This window comes from Vulpes vulpes, chromosome 12 (assembly GCF_048418805.1).
Source record: "Vulpes vulpes isolate BD-2025 chromosome 12, VulVul3, whole genome shotgun sequence".
NCBI lineage: Eukaryota > Metazoa > Chordata > Mammalia > Carnivora > Canidae > Vulpes > Vulpes vulpes.
The window spans coordinates 6,830,279-6,847,633 of NC_132791.1; the positions used below are offsets into that span (position 1 = coordinate 6,830,279).

Consider the following 17,355-nt stretch of genomic DNA (forward strand, 5'->3'; position numbering starts at 1 on the left):
TCAGAAACTGAGTCAGTTTTATTTGCTCTAAATAAAATTTTCTGCTTAATGGAACTGGCTTCTATAAATTCTTAAGGGATCTTGATGTACAGGATATTCCAAAATAGCCAAGACCTGTATTTCATAGTAAGACTACGCGGTGTTACGCACCAACATGAAGAAAATTCTCCATTACAAAAGTGGGAAGCCACCTACGTGTCCCACCAGGGGACCAACACCTCTCTCTCCAGTTGTGCCATCAAAGGTAATTACACTAATGCTGGGACTCAACCTCTCCCCGCTGACTTCATTTCTTTACATGTCCTTGGCTCCTTAACATTGTGGCAAGTGAATCAGGCAATGATCTCCCCGTGTGCTCTGAGCCACAGGAAAGGGAGAGGAGCTGGGTGAAGCCCGGGAGGGAACACCTGCCTCTGCGCTAGCGCTTACGGCTCAGAGTAAGGAAGCTTCATCCCTATCCACAGATGAAACTGAGGTTCCACAGGTTTAGCTGTCTTGTTCCAGCTCAGCAGCCAGGAAATGGTGTTTAGTAAAATTCTAATTGGGAGTAGCTCTTTGAGTGGCTAATACACCCACCAAACAAGGAAAATATAGAGGTTTGAGTTTTGGGGGGCAGAGAAGGATATATTCAACAGTCATCTTATAATTTCACACTCAGCTATTCTAACCTTGGGGCATGCAGAAGAGCCTGGAAGCATCTTTGATATTCCAATGAAGGGGGTGGGTTCTGTTTCTGGCTTCCACTACTCCCTACGTTTAGGGATGCTAAGACCCGCTGCAATACTTAAAGACAGTTCCACACAACAGAACATGGATCCAAGGTGCAAATAGTTCCTGCTGAGTAACCCTACAGGTGCCTTCAGGAGACAGAGGCAGTGACATCCTGTGACTCTGTGGCATGAAGTTAACTAAGATTCATCACAAGGAAGGTATCCCAGATAGAGGGCTAAAAATTAGCTCAGGCTTTGTAGGGCAAATAGGCCATGCTGGTACAGACTGCTCCTTTTGCCAGCCAGTGCTGCCAACACACTCAGTAAAGCCCTGTGCAATCTCTTCCTAAGCTAACAGGCAGAAGACAAGGCTCTACCACTGACAGGGTAGCCCTGAGCATGTTACTTCTCTGAGCTTTGATTTTTGTTGGTAAAAAGGGAGTAACACTTAACTCAGAAGATTGGGAGGATTAAGCGAGGTGTCTGAACATACCTGGCAGTTTCTAGGCAGTAAGTGTTCTTTTAAGTGGTGGCTCTGCTATTTATCTCACCAGGAGTACAAAACGCTACATCTAATTTATGCTCCTCAGCTGACTGCCTCCTTACAATGAAGTAATGTATATTCTCCAAGGGAACTGTTTTGCCAAAGGCTTACATGAAACGTGTTCATCTGATTGCTACTTCTAAATCTCTTGGAACAACCCCTCCCCCCCCAAAAAAGTTTAATGGAACTAATAGTAAAACTTAAACTTGAAAAACTAAAAACTTTTGTTAACACACTATAACCAAATTGCACGCTAATACACTAATGTTTGTTGTTAGTTACAAAGGTACCAAAGAAAAATTATTTTTCACAGCCAATGATGGAGGAAATAGAACCCGTTAATACTTAAACAATAGTGAAGTGCCAAATGTCCAACAGAGGGTAGAAACGATAATTGAGAAGCTTAACAGGCACTCAAAATATGCAACTATTTGGTTATAATCAAAATTAAACCAGATTATTTAGCTATATTCTCACATTCATAGTTTGCAGGACAGAGTGAGACAAAGCCACTGTCCATCTCTCCAGAACAGCAAATAGAAACTATTTTGAACATTCAAGGAAAAGTCAACATACAAGCCCTTCTCAAATGCTCCATATGCAATCCTTTCTTCTTCCAAACTCTTATATTTTTGTGAGAATTTACTGTGTCTTTGTGTTCGGCAGTTGTATACTTGGGGTGGAGAGAGGATAAGCTGACTGCTGCATGGCCAATGAGTACGAATTACAGAGTTCAGATCCAGTTTGCTAGGAGTCTGGCCCAGAAGGCAGTAGTCTCTACAAAAACAACTATTAGCAGAGTGCTTACTAAGAGAGAAACTGGAATAAGCTATTATTTGATATCCTTCGTTGTATCTCAAACCAAAAAACAAACCCCCGCCCCCCCAAAAAAACCCATGCACCAATGGGTTGGATTCAGAAAATGTCCAGCTATACAAAATAAGTCTTTAAAGAACAGTTTTTATCATAGGATTTTACTCTGTAGCAAGTGTGTAATAAAGAAAAAAAGAGAAAAAGTCGATGTCAAGGAACACCACCTTTGGGATTTTCCCAGTCACCTCGCCATGAAAGGTACGTCCCCTAAATCACCCACACAAAGGAGGTGACACACAGACTTCCTTTTTGCTTTTTAAAAATTTCATTGCCATCTTGACACAACAGTCCAGCTTCGGGGTAACACAAAGGATGCCAAACCTCAAAGCAAAAAGGAAGACCTTTTCTGACAGGGCAAATGTTCAGTTCTGAGCTTCCGGATGCAGTCAGCATTCCAAGCAAACTCAACTGGAAGAGGTAAAATCTTCTTTACTGCAAACCCTGAGCATAGCTGTGGTCTACTTCTTCATCTCCCGTTCTCAAGGTAGAGGAAAGGTTCTGTCAAGGCATTGGTTAACCAGTGTGTAGGGAGAAATGCCTCTTTCCATGAGGGCTCCCAGACTAGCTCCCAGTTCAGCTGCCTTGCTCTGTGGGTCACATGGAGTCCTGAAGCATGTACCATGTAATGGAAAGCCACGTTTCAAAATTAAAGATGTAGCCAGTCACAATCCTGAGTGCTGTGAAGGAGGCAACAGGGCATTCAAACAAAAGATTAATAAAAAAACAATGTCTACACAGTCCGTGGCAAGGCTTGAAGATGAGAATTAGAATTTCAACTATGAAAGGAGTTCATCAACACCCAGAGATTGGGCTGTCTATCTGGAGTGGAGGCTGACCTGGAAATCCAATTCTTTTGAGGGTCTATACATGGTAATTGGCCAAAAACATGATGAACTAAACAGGTCAATTCCTTTCTTTTAAAAACGGCCCTTAAGAAAGAGCTTGAGCTTAGAGTCCTTCTTCCCTGGTCCTGCCTATTCAGCCATCCAGAGCTTGAAGGTCCTGTCATATGAGCAAGTGGCTATGAGCTGCCCATCAGAAGAGATGTCCAGGCCCATCACTTTGCCTTCATGGCCAGCCAGAGTCTTCAGTGGGGACCAGCCTGGGTGGGTCCAGATCTTGGCTGTGTTATCATAAGCACCAGTGAGCAGAAAATTCCCATGGATAGCTTTAAGAGAAAAGAAGGAGGAACTGCTTAAGGAATTCAAGTATCAAAAGAGCAAAGAAAACAAAAGCACAAAAATCTGCTACAATATATGATTTCAAAAAAGCAGGTATTTCCCCATTTGGAAAAGCCCAATCTTCTCATCTACATTCCCACAAGGCCTCCAGGAGAAAAGGACTATAGGCAGACTTAGGGGAAAAAACAACAATATTAAGGGCTTATGCCTCTTCCCCTGACCATCTGTTTAGAATAAATTAAGGATGCAGTGCTTACAACTTTCAGGGAAAAAAAGGACTCAAAGCATTATAGAAGTCTTCTTTACTTCCTAAAGCAAGCATGCTATGCCATAGCTTTGTCTGAAAATATGGTAGAGGAAAGGAACTTAGAATTTGCTCCTTTTTCAATAAAGGCCAAATTCTCTCCTGTTCCACTTCTAAGTTAAGCTAAAGCTTGGCATGCATTCCGCGGAAGTGCAATCTGTCTGTCCTGTGATTAGGCAAAACAGGAGGAAAGCTTACGCTCAAACTTGACACCAGTCACTAAGTTCTGATGGGCAGGGATGGTATAGACACAACGCCGTTGTCGAAGGTCCCACACTTTGCAGGTGTTGTCACCACTGCCAGTTGCAATGTGGTAGCTATGGATCAGATGTAATATCGAAGTTAGAAACAAAGACACATTCTGACCAATAACCCTTCCCGCTCCTCATGAGATTAGGTGATCTTACCCATTGGGGGAGAAATTTATTCCATAGATTTCTTTCAGGTGACCTTCTAGGAACATGATACACCGTCCTGTGCGCAAGTCCCAAACACGACCAAATGCATCCAGTCCCCTGACAAAATAATTTATAAGCAAACATTTTGAATCCATTTCTCCGTGGAAGCAGGCACACGTAACAGGTGAACTATTGATCTGCCCCTGGGTATGTGGAAGAAGGCTTACCCAGTGCCAGCCAAAGACCCATCTTGATGGAAGGCAATGTCATACACACCCATGCTGTGGCCTTCCTGATGCAGGATCTCCTCTTGAGCCTCCAAATCCCATAAGCGCCACGAGCGGTCATAGCTACAATAAAAATCAAACTAATAATTAGCAGATATTCAGTTCCTACAATGTGTGAAGTACTATAAATGCTTATAGCTTAAATTATGCTTCTGAAACTATTCATATAACCATATTAACAAGAAATCCTTTTCTGGCATAAAAAAATACTTCAACAACTAGGCATTATCTGTCTTGAGTGCTACCTGGGAAACCATGGACTTCCATAAATTTACTTCAGGGGCGATTTTAAGAATACCCAGAATGGCCCAGCAGAGACTGTAGCCTCCCTTCTTTTTCAATTCTACTGTTAACTCTTTTCATTCACTGAGTATTTGTTGGGCTTTAAATTGGATGTTGGGGATACAAAAATCAGTCATAAACAAATACATCTATGCAACAAATGAGAGAGCATAGAAAGAGACCCACACATTTTTGGTCAAATGATTTTGATGAGGCTACTAGAGCAATTTCAATAGGGAAAATAAAATCTCTTCAATAAATGGTGGTAGAGGGGCACTGGCTGGCTAAGTTGGTGAAGCATGCAACTCATCATAGGGCTGTCAGTTCAAGCTTCACGTGGGTGTAGAGATTACTTAAATAAATAAAATTTAGATTTTGGGACACCTAGGTGGCTCAGTGGTTAAGCATCTGCCTTTGGCTCAGGTTGTGATCCCAGGGTCCTGGGATTGAGTCCTACATCAAGCTCCTTGCAGGGCACCTGCTTCTCCCTCTGCCCATGTCTCTTTGCCTCTGTGTTTCTCATGAATAAATAAATAAAATCTTAATAAAACAAGCTTAGGTTTTATTTTTTTTAAGAGTGTGAGTGGTGAGCGAGAGAATTTCTTTAAAGATTTATTTTAGAGAGAGAACACAAGTGGGAGGGGCAGAGGGAAATGAAATGAGAAACTCAAGCAGACTCCACGCTGAGCCTGATGCAGGGCTCGATCCCAAAACCCCGAGATCATGACCTGAGCCAAAACCAATAGTTGGACGCTAAATGACTGTGCTGCCCAGGAACCCTGGGAGAGAATCTTTTTAAAAAAATATTTTATTTATTTATTTATTCATGAAAGAGAGAGAGAGAGAGAGAGAGGCAGAGATACAGGCAGAGGGAGAAGCAAGCTCCATGCAGGGAGCCTGATGTGGGACTCGATCCCAGGACTCCCTGGGCTGAAGGCAGGCACCAGACTGCTGAGCCACCGAGGGATCCCCTGGGGGGAGAGAATCTTAAGCAGACTGTGCTGAGCATGAAGCCCAATAGGGGGCTTGATCTCACAACTCTGAGATCAGGACCTGAGGTGCAATCAAGAGTCAGATGCTCAACTGACTGATCCACCCAGGCGCCCATTAAATAAATAAAACTTAAAACAAAACACCAAAAAAAAAAAAAAAAAAACCCCACCTCAAATAAACGAAAAACTAATAGAATGTTTGTGAAAATAAAAAACTCAATCAAAAAATATAGGTAAAACACCTGGAGACTGCACAAAAGAAATGGTCAATAGCAGATGATAAAATGCTCAATACCAATAGTTGTAAGAGTAATAAAAATTAAAACTGAAATTTCACCACGCAATTGACAGAATATGCAAAATGGTAAAACTGACACCACCGAATGCTGGCAGGGATGTGAAGCAATCAGAATTCTGGGAATGTAAAATCTATAACCAATTGGAAAAGAACAGATGCGAGTTTTAAAATAGTTAAACCTATATCTTCTTCATGACCTAGCAATTGCATTCTTGGGTATTTATTCAAGAGAAAGTAAAGAAAAACATGTCTGCAAAAAGCATTATATAAAAATACTCACAGTAGCTTTATTCTAACTGACCCAAACCTGGAAATGGCCCTAATGTCCATCAAAGGAGAATGGATAATAAACTGTGGCAGAGGCATTCAACTAAATTGTCCTCAGCAATAAGAAGGAACTACTGAGACATGCAAAAACATAAATGTAACTTTTTTTTTTTTTAAGAGAAGGGGAAAGAGAAAGCGAGAGAGAATCTCAGCAGGCTCCATCCATGTCCAGCATAGAGCCCCATGCAGGGTTCAATCTCACAACCCTGAGACCATGACCTGAGCTGAAAGGAGGAGTCAGATGCTCAACTGACTGAGCCACCCAGATGCCCCTAAATGAATCCTTTCCATTTTTTTTTTTTTTTTAAGATTTTATTTATTCACAAGAAACAGAGAGAGACACACAGAGACAGAGCAGACTCCCCACAGGGAGCCCAATGTGGGACTCGATCCCAGGACTCCAGGATCATGCCCTGAGCTGAAGGCAGATGCTCAACTGCTGAGCCACCCAGGCGCCCCCCCCCCCAACCCCCGCCAAATGAATCCTAAAAATATTATGTTGAGAAGAAGTTAGGCACAGACACGTTCAGAGAGTATGAACAATTAATTTACAGTATAGAAATCGTATCAGTGACTGTTTTGGAAGGAGGTGTCCACAGGGAAGGAGCATGAGGGAACTTTAAAGGGTGATGGAAATATTCTATTGATAAGGATGTGGGTTACATGAACGTATGCATTTGAAGTTGTATACTGAAAATAAATCTATTCCACTGCATGTAAATTACATTTTAATTAAAGAGTTCTCAGGGTCCCGATCAAGCCCTGTATCCGGCTCTGCACTCAGCATGAAGTCTGCTTACACCTACTTTCTCTCTCTTGAATAAATAAAATCTTAAAAGGGCACGGGGGGAAGACAGATTTGTTTTTTGATATGTTTTTTAGAGATTTTTATTTTTAAGTAATCTCTACATCCAATGTGGGTTTTGAACTTATAGCCCCAAGATCTAGAGTCGCATGCTCTACTGGCTAAGCCAGCCAGGCACCCCAGAAAGGGAGACCAATTTATTTTTTTTAATTTTTTAAAAAATTTTTTGATAATTTATTTATTTATTCATAGAAACAGAGAGAGAGAGAGAGAGAGAGAGAAAGAGAGAGGCAGAGACACAGGCAGAGGGAGAAGCAGGCTCCATGCAGAGAGCCTGACATGGGACTCGACCCATGGTCTCCAGGATCACGCCCTAGGCTGCAGGCAGCGCTAAACCGCTGTGCCACCGGGGCTGCCCCGGAGACCAATTTATAAGCAGAGAGATTATAATACAATGTGTGAGAGGGGAAAAAACCTACAAAACACCATTAGTACTGGTCAAAAAAGACTAAAAATTCTAGTTTTCTGGCAATTAATAAATGAAATTTCAGATTAACTGCAATTTAAAAGCAAATCCACTTGGTCCTAACTTTACAATATATTCTCTTCTGATTCTGATTTATTGAAGTCCAAGAAAATCTTACTTGAAGATCTCTGTTCTTAAAATTTCCTTGGCAGTTAGTCCTAAGGATTAACAAGATGCCATGGGCCTGTATGGATAGAACAATAAGAGGATGTCTTACCAGGTGGTGCCCAAGAAACGTCCTGATGGATGCCACATTACACGTGCCACACGCACTGTATGGCCTTCAATGTCCGCCACTGGCTCGTCACTGGAAAAGAATCAAATATATGTAAGTAAATTATTTCACAGTCATAAATATTCATTGAATTTATTAACTGTTGTGACAGATGCACCCATTCTGTATGATTTAAGAGGCTGAACTGTAAACTCATTCTTTGTTAAGAATGCAGGGCTTAGGGACACCTGGATGGCTCAGTGGTTGAGCATCTGCCTTTGGCTCAGAGAGTGACCCGAGATTCCAGGATTGAGTCCCTCATCGGGATCTCTGAAGGGAGCCTGCTTCTCCCTCTGCCTATGCCTCTGACTCTCTGTCTCTCTCATGAATAAATTAATCTTAAAAAAAAAAAATGCAGGGCCTGAAAAAAAAAAAAGAAATACAGAGATAACAACATTTTATGTCATTTCCCAAAATCTTGAAAATACTTGGGAGTATTTCATGTGCTCACACGGCAAAACTGCCCATAGCACTTCAAGAAACACTATCTTTCTATATCTCAATTCAATATGTTAATCAACGCTCAACGCTATTATCATTTAGTGTTAGAGAAAGTAAAAGATAAATCAGACAACCAAAAGTCTCTTTATGCCAAAAGAGTGCTGAGATTCCAGGAAAAAAACTTATTTTGATGGATATGTAAAGATACAGAAATCAACTAGTTTTGGTATGAGTGAATTACAGATAAATTTTTCTCAAACTTTAGCTTGTTGTAGAATCCACAGGAAAAAAGGAACTCCTAAATAGAGGCTTAGTTTCCTTTGGTGGCCATTAAATTCTACTCCCCAGTAACCACAGAAAAAAAAAATTGAAACACCAGTGATGAAAGGAAGTAAACACGAACCCTAAAGAGGGCAATTAAAAAGGGAACTTTGTCAATGTGCATACATACAGCTAATCAAAGCCCTAGGGGAACAAATATTGCTAAGTGATACCAAGGCCAATTAAAACTCGCTGTGCTCATGGTAAGACCCTGTCTGGCAAAGAGTAGAGACACTAATTAGCTTTTGTACAAAAACCTGGCAGAAAAGTTGCATGTGCTTTCCCAAAGAAAAACTAAGCAACTGAATTCAGATTTTAGCCAACACAGTGCTTTCACAATTTCTTGGAAGACAATAATCATAAACACATTAAAAACACCCCAGACTATTGTGATGGGAAAATACAGCCTAGGTAAAGGAGAATGTTGGTGGGAGGAGACATCACTTCCTTAGCAATAATGCCTCAGACCTTCACTGTCCTCTCCCCTACGGCCGTTTGCTAGAAGCCAATGTGCTGCCAAGAATATTATCTTTAGTCAATCTACCAAATAATGCATTTCTCCAAGTCAGTGTACTGCAGAGGAGGTGTAAATAGATTTTTCCAGAATAACTGGACTGGGAAAACAATGGCCACTACGTTGGAGGCAAAAATCTAGGTCCAAAGTTAACAAACATGAAAGACCTGACACGAACTCCTCCGCTGAGAAGCGGTCAAGAAAGAAATCCCACATTCTATATTCACACCAAGTTCCCTGGACTCTTAGACCATTGCTGGGGTTAGATGCCAGATTTTCAGGTCCTAAGGACCAATCGAGCAACTATTTACTTTAGTGACTGAAGTATAAGCAGATCAGTAACGTTCACCTGTCAAGGCTCCAAAGCTTCACAGAACCATCAGCAGCACAAGAGGCCAGATTGACATCTTTTTGGTCCAAGGACACGGTGGATTTTGGATGGAATACAATTGCACCTACGTTTGTGTTATGGCCTGAAGGGGTATAAGATATCAATGTTAAAGGGTTCCCACCACTTTATGTGTGAAAACAGACTACGATGCATAATACAATACATATTAGGGAACACGTAGACCAATAAGGTTTGAAGTGACTACTAAATTATTAAAAAAAAAAAAACTATTTTAAATTACATTTGAAAAAAACAAAACACATACAACCTTTATTTTTTTTGGCTCAGAGATTGCACAATGCCACAGTGTGGCTAGACATGAGAGAAAAGTGGTTTGTGGATGAAGTCACCATCTTCCAGCCTTGTGGTCAGAGAGAACCCAACCAAGTTATTTCAAGTCAAGAATGAATCTTGTGTGTACTGGGTCTAAGGGTCAAGTAGGGTATTAAAAGTTTTACAGTTTGACAGGGTTCACATTGGGAAAAAGTGAGATTTAAACAAGATTCTAACTCACCTCGGAGGGTGTGAAGCAGATTGCAATCGGGAACTGACCAGAGCTTGCAAAGCCCACTCCTAACAAATACAAAGGAAAGCATCTCAGCCAGGGTTGGTCTGGGAAGGAAAAGGTACCTTGGTGACATTCCTAAAGGACAATCTTTTCTCGCCCCCAGTAAATTTTACAGTGGCACACAGGAAGAGAAAACTAGTGGGCTTCTCGTTCGATGGTTCATAGAAGAAAGCTAATCCATGTCTCATGCAGCCAAGAGCCTCTATAGGACTACAGTTAATCTAGTACAAGTTGCTATTCTCCTTAATGTTTGGATTGATTGGTAAGGGAAGGTAGGATGCATTACATTATCAACAATATTAATAACGATACTATCTCCTTAAAAAAGGAATAGCATTTTGCTGCTAACAAAATACTTAATATTTTTTTTAAGGACGCTTAATTTCAGAGAATTTCCAACAAATTACTTTCCTAACACCTCAAATGATCCTGATAGCAAACATATGAAGTACAGAATATAGTAGGAATGACTATTTCTATTTTTTTTTTTTTTTTTTTACTATTTCTATTTTTAAGAGAGGAAGAGATGGAGGGATGCGAGGTTGTTGGCTTTCTCCTGAACTGGTGTCAATTTCTACCTAGTCAAGTAGTTCCTCTGCAAACATTAGGAAGCTTCCCTTCTCACTAAATGGGCATGTCCCACCAAAATAACTAAATAGGAACAAAAAACCCCAAAGTTATTACATCCTAAGAGTTTTCTGCATATGTGGCAATAACTAGAAAACAAAGAAAAATAATTCATGTTTACTGAGTCCCTACCACATACCATGCTCTATTAAGGTAAAACGGTCTACAACATCATCTCAGCCTACTTTACAGATAAGGAAACTGAAGCTTCCCGAGTATCCTGCCTGGGTTACCTAACTAAAAAAGAAAAGCTATATTGAAGCATGGAAACTGGTCAATCAATAAACTCCCTATGTATCTGTTCCAAGATGCTAGTGTCAAGAACATGACTGACATGTCATAGGTCTCTGGAGTCCCCTGTGCACAGAAAGGATGGCTAAGCATAGACTATCTTGTATAATATAACAACTGAGCACTGGCATCTCTGGTTTGGTGTGATCATGCATGAGAAGCGAGACAATGACATATAAATGACTGACTTTTTCCCTCCTTGAATCTGCCCTCCACTTAAATGGGACTTACCAACAAGCTGTGGCCAGCATTTTGGAATTAGGACTAAAGTGGCAGTAGGAGATAGGCCGATCATCCCCAATCTGACTGCAGAAATTATTCAAAGACTTAAAAAAAGAAAAAAAAAAAAAAAAAAAGACAAACAGTAATCATTAATAGGCTAATCCCAGAGTTTTTTTTGGCTTTCCCACAACCAAGAAAAAACCAACTTTCTGGTTTTAGCCCACCACCCCCAAGATTCTTTTATACTTCTCTTGTTTTAAGATTTTATTTATTCATGAGAGACACAGACAGCGAGGCAGAAACACAGGCAAAGAGAGAAGCAGGCACCCTGCAAGGAGCCTGATGTGGGGCTCGATCCCAGATCCCAGGATCATGCCCTGAGCTGAAGGCAGATGCTTAACCGCTGACCCACCCAGGCGTCCCTATGCTTCTTTTGTTAAGAGACACTTACTTTCATGGATGGAATTAAGGCTTATTTTGAATTCTAGCATGTGGTCTTACACTCGTAGTATCACTAGCTTCTGTGTCAGCTCAACATACACAAGAAACCCACGGAGAGAGCTGAGTACAGCTCTGAAATATTAAAAGAGAATTAAAAAGCAGAACCAAGGCTTCTGCTGAGTACGCTGAGTACTAAGCATAGTGGGTTCCCACCATACTCACTGATGGCTCCTTGCAAATAGCAAGTGTAAGCAGTTGCCTTTACCTTTCAAGAGGCAGGCCAAAGTAGGAAACCTACTGAATATTTAAGAGCCCTTACTATATTGGAAATCACTGAGGACATCTTACCCGGAGAGATTTGTGGAGCTCTTGCATCTGGGAGGTCCTAGTTGTCTCAGGAATTTCTTTATGGAGACGAGCCTCTTCCAGGCGTTTCATTGCCCTGTAGACACAGACACACTATTACCAGGAGCAAACAGGCTGGAAAAAAAAGGTCCATATGAGTATCCCTACCACTCAATTTCATGTAACTGCAGTCTTGAGAAAACAGATCCTGAGAGAAAACATAAAAAAAATATGCTGCTTTCTCCTTTTGAGAGGCTCTCTTTACCTGGGCAGTGAATAATTAGCAATCCATAGTCTAGCAACCTTCAGGCTGTTTGGTCCTTCATGATACCAGGTTTGCTGATACTGAAAGTGAAATTAAGAGCAGAAATGTTAATGTTAAGTCTGAAGCATTCCTGCCCCTCTCATAGCTGTCAATTCTCTATTGTAACTGCCCAGGAAAAAAAAGGTGAATCGATTCGGTAATAGGATGAAATCAGGCATGTGTATTTTTTTTTTTTTTTTTGGCATGTGTACTTTCTATAGTGTTTTTATGAACTCTTATAGGATGGCTTCTGGAGAAGCGGGGACCGAGGGGGCAAAGATGGTTTACATCTCGAACGGACAAGTGTTGGACAGCCGGAGTCAGTCCCCATGGAGATTATCTTTGATAACAGACTTCTTCTGGGGAACAGCAGAGTTCGTGGTTTTGTTTTTTAAAACTCTGCTTCAGCAAGATGTGAAAAAGAGAAGAGGCTATGGAAACTCCTCTGATTCCAGATATGATGATGGAAGAGGGCCACCAGGAAACCCTGCCAGAAGAATGGGTCGAATTAATCATCTACCTGGCCCTAGTCCTCCTCCAATGGCTGGTGGATGAGGAAGGTAAATGTCTGCTCTAAGAAGCAGACAACTGGACATGCACATTCATAACAAAAGGAAACCATCAAGAAGTAGAGTGCAGATCATACTGGACAAGTAATTGAATGTGTATGCCCAAACAAGGATTGCTCTGTGCCTTCACAGACGGATGAGGTCGTGCTGGGAATTCCCTCCCCAGGGATCTGGCATGACTGACATGCAGTTCTATAAATGCACATGTTTGTCTCATTATCTTTTTTGTATAGTTTATGAAAGTATTAATATAGTTTTAATAAGTAAATATTTTTAGGTTACAAAACTTGACTTCACATCTTTGTATAATTAAACTCCAAATTTGAAGAAAAATAAAAGATTGTGTATTCAGTACAAAACAAACAAACAAACAAAAAAAAGGATGGCTTCTGGTTCCCTGTTAAAAGTTATACCAGAAATGCTATGGTTTTTATGCTGAATAGGAAACTCACTTATATTCACTTATACCTACACAGGAACCACAAACTACTGCCAACAACTATTCCTGAATGGTGGAATCCTCACATTACCTTCCCCTGGCAAAGCAAACCTTGAAAACAGAAAATGAAAGAAGCAACCCTTCATTTCCTTCACTTTCATACTGTGAAGCCGAAGACAATTTTTACCTCTTCTTTGGACTTCTTAGATTTCTCATCATCTTTTTTGGTCTTTTTTAAGGCATCAGTACCAACCACTGATAGGATATTTCTCAGCCTGTAACAGAAAAGATCAGAATTTAAATGAGATTGTGAAAAGTATGTTTTAAGAAGGGAGAAAGCTTCTCCTACTCTCACCATTTAATTGCCAAACAATTTTAAGAGTCAAGTTGTTGTGTCTCAACTCCCAGTGTGATTTCCTTTTTTAAAATATTTAAAAAAATAATCTCTACACTCAGCGTGAGGCTCGAACTCACAATCCTAAAACCAAGAGTCGTATGCTCTTCTGAATGAATCTGCCAGGCCCCCTCCACCCCTCACAGTGTGATTTTAATCACTCGGTCTCTTTATTTGAGGATTCCCTAATTTCAACTATAAGCGATTACCCTCTTCAATTTAGTCAACTAGCCCTAACACTGCGACCACTTGGTCTGTGAAGACAGCCAACCTTACTCAATGCCACAATGTGCTGGCTACTGATTGAGGTGCTAAGTGTACAGAAATGACTAAGAGGCAGTTTTTTATTCCAAGTAACATAATCCTGGTAGGGTGGAGAAGCTGGGTGGACAGGAAGTACCAAGGAACCACAATACATTATATTAAGTATTATGACAGTGGTTAAGTACTAAGTGCTAAGGGAGGACATAAAAGAAATACCCAACATTGGCTTGGAGGGAGAACCAGGGAAGGTTTCACTGAGGAGGTATTTCCTGCACTGAGTACTCAATTAGTAAGGTCGAGAAGTTAAGAATGGAAAAGGACAGCTGAAGCAGAGGGTTCAACAAAGGTAAAGGTCTGGAGGTAAAAAAAAAACATGATCAGCTTGGAATCACAAATATTTCAGAATGGCTAGAGCATGGAGTACCAAAAAAGAGCTGGTGAGAGAGAGAGAGCTGCTAACCTAAGTAGGGGCCAGTCACAAAGAGCTCCTCATGCCATGGTAAGGAGGGTTTATGTTTCAGAAAGATCCCCTAGGGAAGCAGAGAGAATGGACTGAAGAGGAAATGATAAAGGCAGGAAAATCAGTCTGCTATTTCGGAATCCTTGGACTTTCAATGGTGGACTGAATTAACACAGTGGCAGGAGGGACTCAAGATGTTCATCTAAGGGTCACGATAATAAGTTAGACTTTGCTGTGGGTTGGAAGACAAATTATAACAATAATAAATGCCTACCCTTTGAAAATGCTGTTAGGAAAGCAACATACCATGACAGACAATAATGGAGGGGTTTACTTTATAAGGGATCAGGTGATAAAAAAAGTCTTCTTTGACAAGGTGGTATTTATGCTGAAAGCAAAAGAATAAAAAGGCTTTTAGAGGCAAGAGAGGGGAAAAAAAGAAAAAAATTAAGTAGAAAAACAGAAAAAGAGTTTGACTATTCCAGGAAGACCCTTAAGGCTACTAAGTCTACTAAATTGGGAAAGAGTAGCACAAGAAGTTGAAGAGCACGATCAGCAGTTTTTTACTCTATGTTTAATAAGAAGACACTGATGGATTTTAAGCAAGCAATTAACACAACATGTGTGGGGCTACTACAACAATCCAGGTGTGAAAGCAATGAAGGTAGAGAAAAGAGGACACACCAGAGACACATTTCAGTCCATATCTAGAAATAGACTAGATTTTGCTGATGGATTATAAAGGAGGGAAGGCAACTGAAACCTGTGAATGATAGTGTTATTTCCAAGAATAGAAGGGTGGGAAATAGAGGAGTTCAATCTAGACACGTCCAGTTTGAATTACCTACAGAAAACCTAGGCCACAGAGATCTGAAAGTCATCAGAATATACACAATGATGCCACGGGAGTGGATCTGATCACCCAGGTGAGTGTAGAGTAAGGGCAAAGAACTGCAATATATATATATAGCTCAAGCAGGGAAAAAAAAGGCTTAGAAGAATTAGAGAAACAGGAAATTTAGTGAAATTAAGATTTTGTTTTACCAAAGGGAGTGTTTCAAGGAGGGAGTGGCTGACAGGGCTAGTCTTGATAAAGATGAGTTAGTGATCTTAATGAAGAGCAGTTTCGATGTGGCAGTGGTTAGCTAGTTTGCAGTGGGCCAAAGAGCAAATGAGGGGAAGGGCTTAGAGAGAGTCAACACACTGAGTGAGGAGCAGCTGAGCCTCAAGGGGAAGGGGACTGTGGTGGGAGGGACAGGGTATCACCCATGGTTCAGAGGGGTCATGCCCAGGGTGCATGGGTCACTGTTCTCCAAGTGCCAGGGGTAGGCAGGGGGATGGCATGGAGCACCTCTGCCAACACTGTGCTCTGGTAGAGAAAGCACTGACCTGTGCACTCCACAAGTTCCACTCTTCTCAAGTATCTTCTGCACCTCTCCCCCATTAGGACTAGTGCCCTCCCATCTGGGAGCCTGGTTTTCTTTCTGTCCTTTAGTCTTTCCTGGCACCCAACCATCTGCCACCCAGGGGTGCCCCTTCCTCTCCTATCCTCCCACCTTTGTAGCCAGCCAGGCTGGCTTTGTAAGGTACTGGGTTGGTACACAGTGGGTTTTTCTCTTGCAATTTAAATAGGCTCAGTATTACTGGTTCTATTTAATGGACATGAGATATGGTAGAAGTTTTTAAGCGATTGAATCTGCAGACTATGCAAATCAGGAAAAAAATGACGAAAGGGAGAGATGGAAAGAGAGTGGAAAGACAAAGGAGGTCCTCATCACTGCATATGACTGGACGAAGAGACTCCACAAACTTAAAATCACAAGAGGAGTATCATCTCAGCAAAGTGCCCCCTTTCAATAATAAACCTCAAATACTTATCATTCTGTTTTATGACACTAACAGAGATGTATGTGTCTAAATTTTAAGTTTGACAATAGGGATGCCTGGATGGCTCAGCAGTTGAGCGTCTGCCTTCAGCTCAGGTCCTGATCCTGGGATCCAGGGTCGAGTCCCACATCGGGCTCCTTGTGGGGAGTCTGCTTCTCCCTCTGCCTAGGTCTCTGTCTCTCTCATGAATAAATAAATAAAATCTTTAAAAATACATAAATAAATGTTTGCCAATAAATATTTACTCATAATTCCATATTGGAGAGGGCAGGTTTGCACATTGACACCCTATTCACAGTTTATTTTTTTTTAAGAGAAAGAGAGAGAGAGAGAGGCAGGCAGGCAGAGAAGCAGACTTCATGCAGGGAGCCTGATGTGGGACTCGATCCCAGGACTCTGGGATCATGACTTGAGCCAATGGCAGGCGCTAAACTGCTGAGCCACCCAGGGATCCCCCCTATTCAGTTTATAAAGAAAAATTAGTAGAATAAAAAATTAGCCTACTCAGATCACGGGCTATATAAAACAATTATAAAAACAATTTAGTAAGATTTTTCTATTTACATTACCTAAGATGTTCTATTAAAAGTTTTAGGTTTAACTGAAATTTGGAAGTAGAACCTCGTGATTAAAAAGAGAGAAAATATTTAGAAAGGGCACCTTTCTCTTCTTTCAGCAGGACCCTCTCCAAAAAGTGTGATGGGCTCCCCCAAGGCTCTAAGGCAAGCCTTGACCTCTGAGTCATCAGTGGAAACATTGATTTGCCGGGCTCGCTTTCTTCTCTCAAACTCAGCTAACACTTCGGCCTGTCGTTCACTGATGTGCTCTTCGATTTCAAACACCTCTCCTATAAAAAGAACAGGTAATATCAGCATAATCACTAGATCTTCAAACAGAGGGGAAAATAATTTCTTACAATTGCAGTCTGTGTATCCTCTAGGAACTAATTTATTACATACTTTATTGTTTCTCAGTTTATTAAATTTTGCTAAACACAAAAAACTAAATGATAGCTCATTTAAAATGACTTAAGTCATTTTTTTTTTTTTTTTAAGATTTATTTATTTACGAGAGAG

General features: G+C 40.9%; 1 protein-coding gene across 2 annotated transcripts in view; it reads right to left on the minus strand.

Moving 5' to 3' along the window:
* The window catches only part of PRPF4 (pre-mRNA splicing tri-snRNP complex factor PRPF4), a 20,937-nt gene continuing 3,582 nt past the window's right edge, over positions 1 to 17,355 (minus strand). The window contains exons 4-15 of one of the 2 annotated variants that reach the window (XM_072727640.1): positions 16,940 to 17,126; positions 13,462 to 13,549; positions 12,228 to 12,307; positions 11,966 to 12,059; positions 11,186 to 11,280; positions 9,983 to 10,041; positions 9,427 to 9,550; positions 7,745 to 7,834; positions 4,238 to 4,360; positions 4,020 to 4,127; positions 3,811 to 3,929; positions 1 to 3,295 (exon numbers count right to left, since the gene is read on the minus strand). In XM_072727640.1, coding sequence (XP_072583741.1) covers positions 3,102 to 3,295; positions 3,811 to 3,929; positions 4,020 to 4,127; positions 4,238 to 4,360; positions 7,745 to 7,834; positions 9,427 to 9,550; positions 9,983 to 10,041; positions 11,186 to 11,280; positions 11,966 to 12,059; positions 12,228 to 12,307; positions 13,462 to 13,549; positions 16,940 to 17,126 — 1,361 coding nt within the window. In that variant the 3' untranslated portion in view covers positions 1 to 3,101. Of the gene's footprint in view, positions 3,296 to 3,810; positions 3,930 to 4,019; positions 4,128 to 4,237; positions 4,361 to 7,744; positions 7,835 to 9,426; positions 9,551 to 9,982; positions 10,081 to 11,185; positions 11,281 to 11,965; positions 12,060 to 12,227; positions 12,308 to 13,461; positions 13,550 to 16,939; positions 17,127 to 17,355 lie in introns of those variants that run through there. The other variant, XM_072727641.1, reaches the window with a different exon arrangement.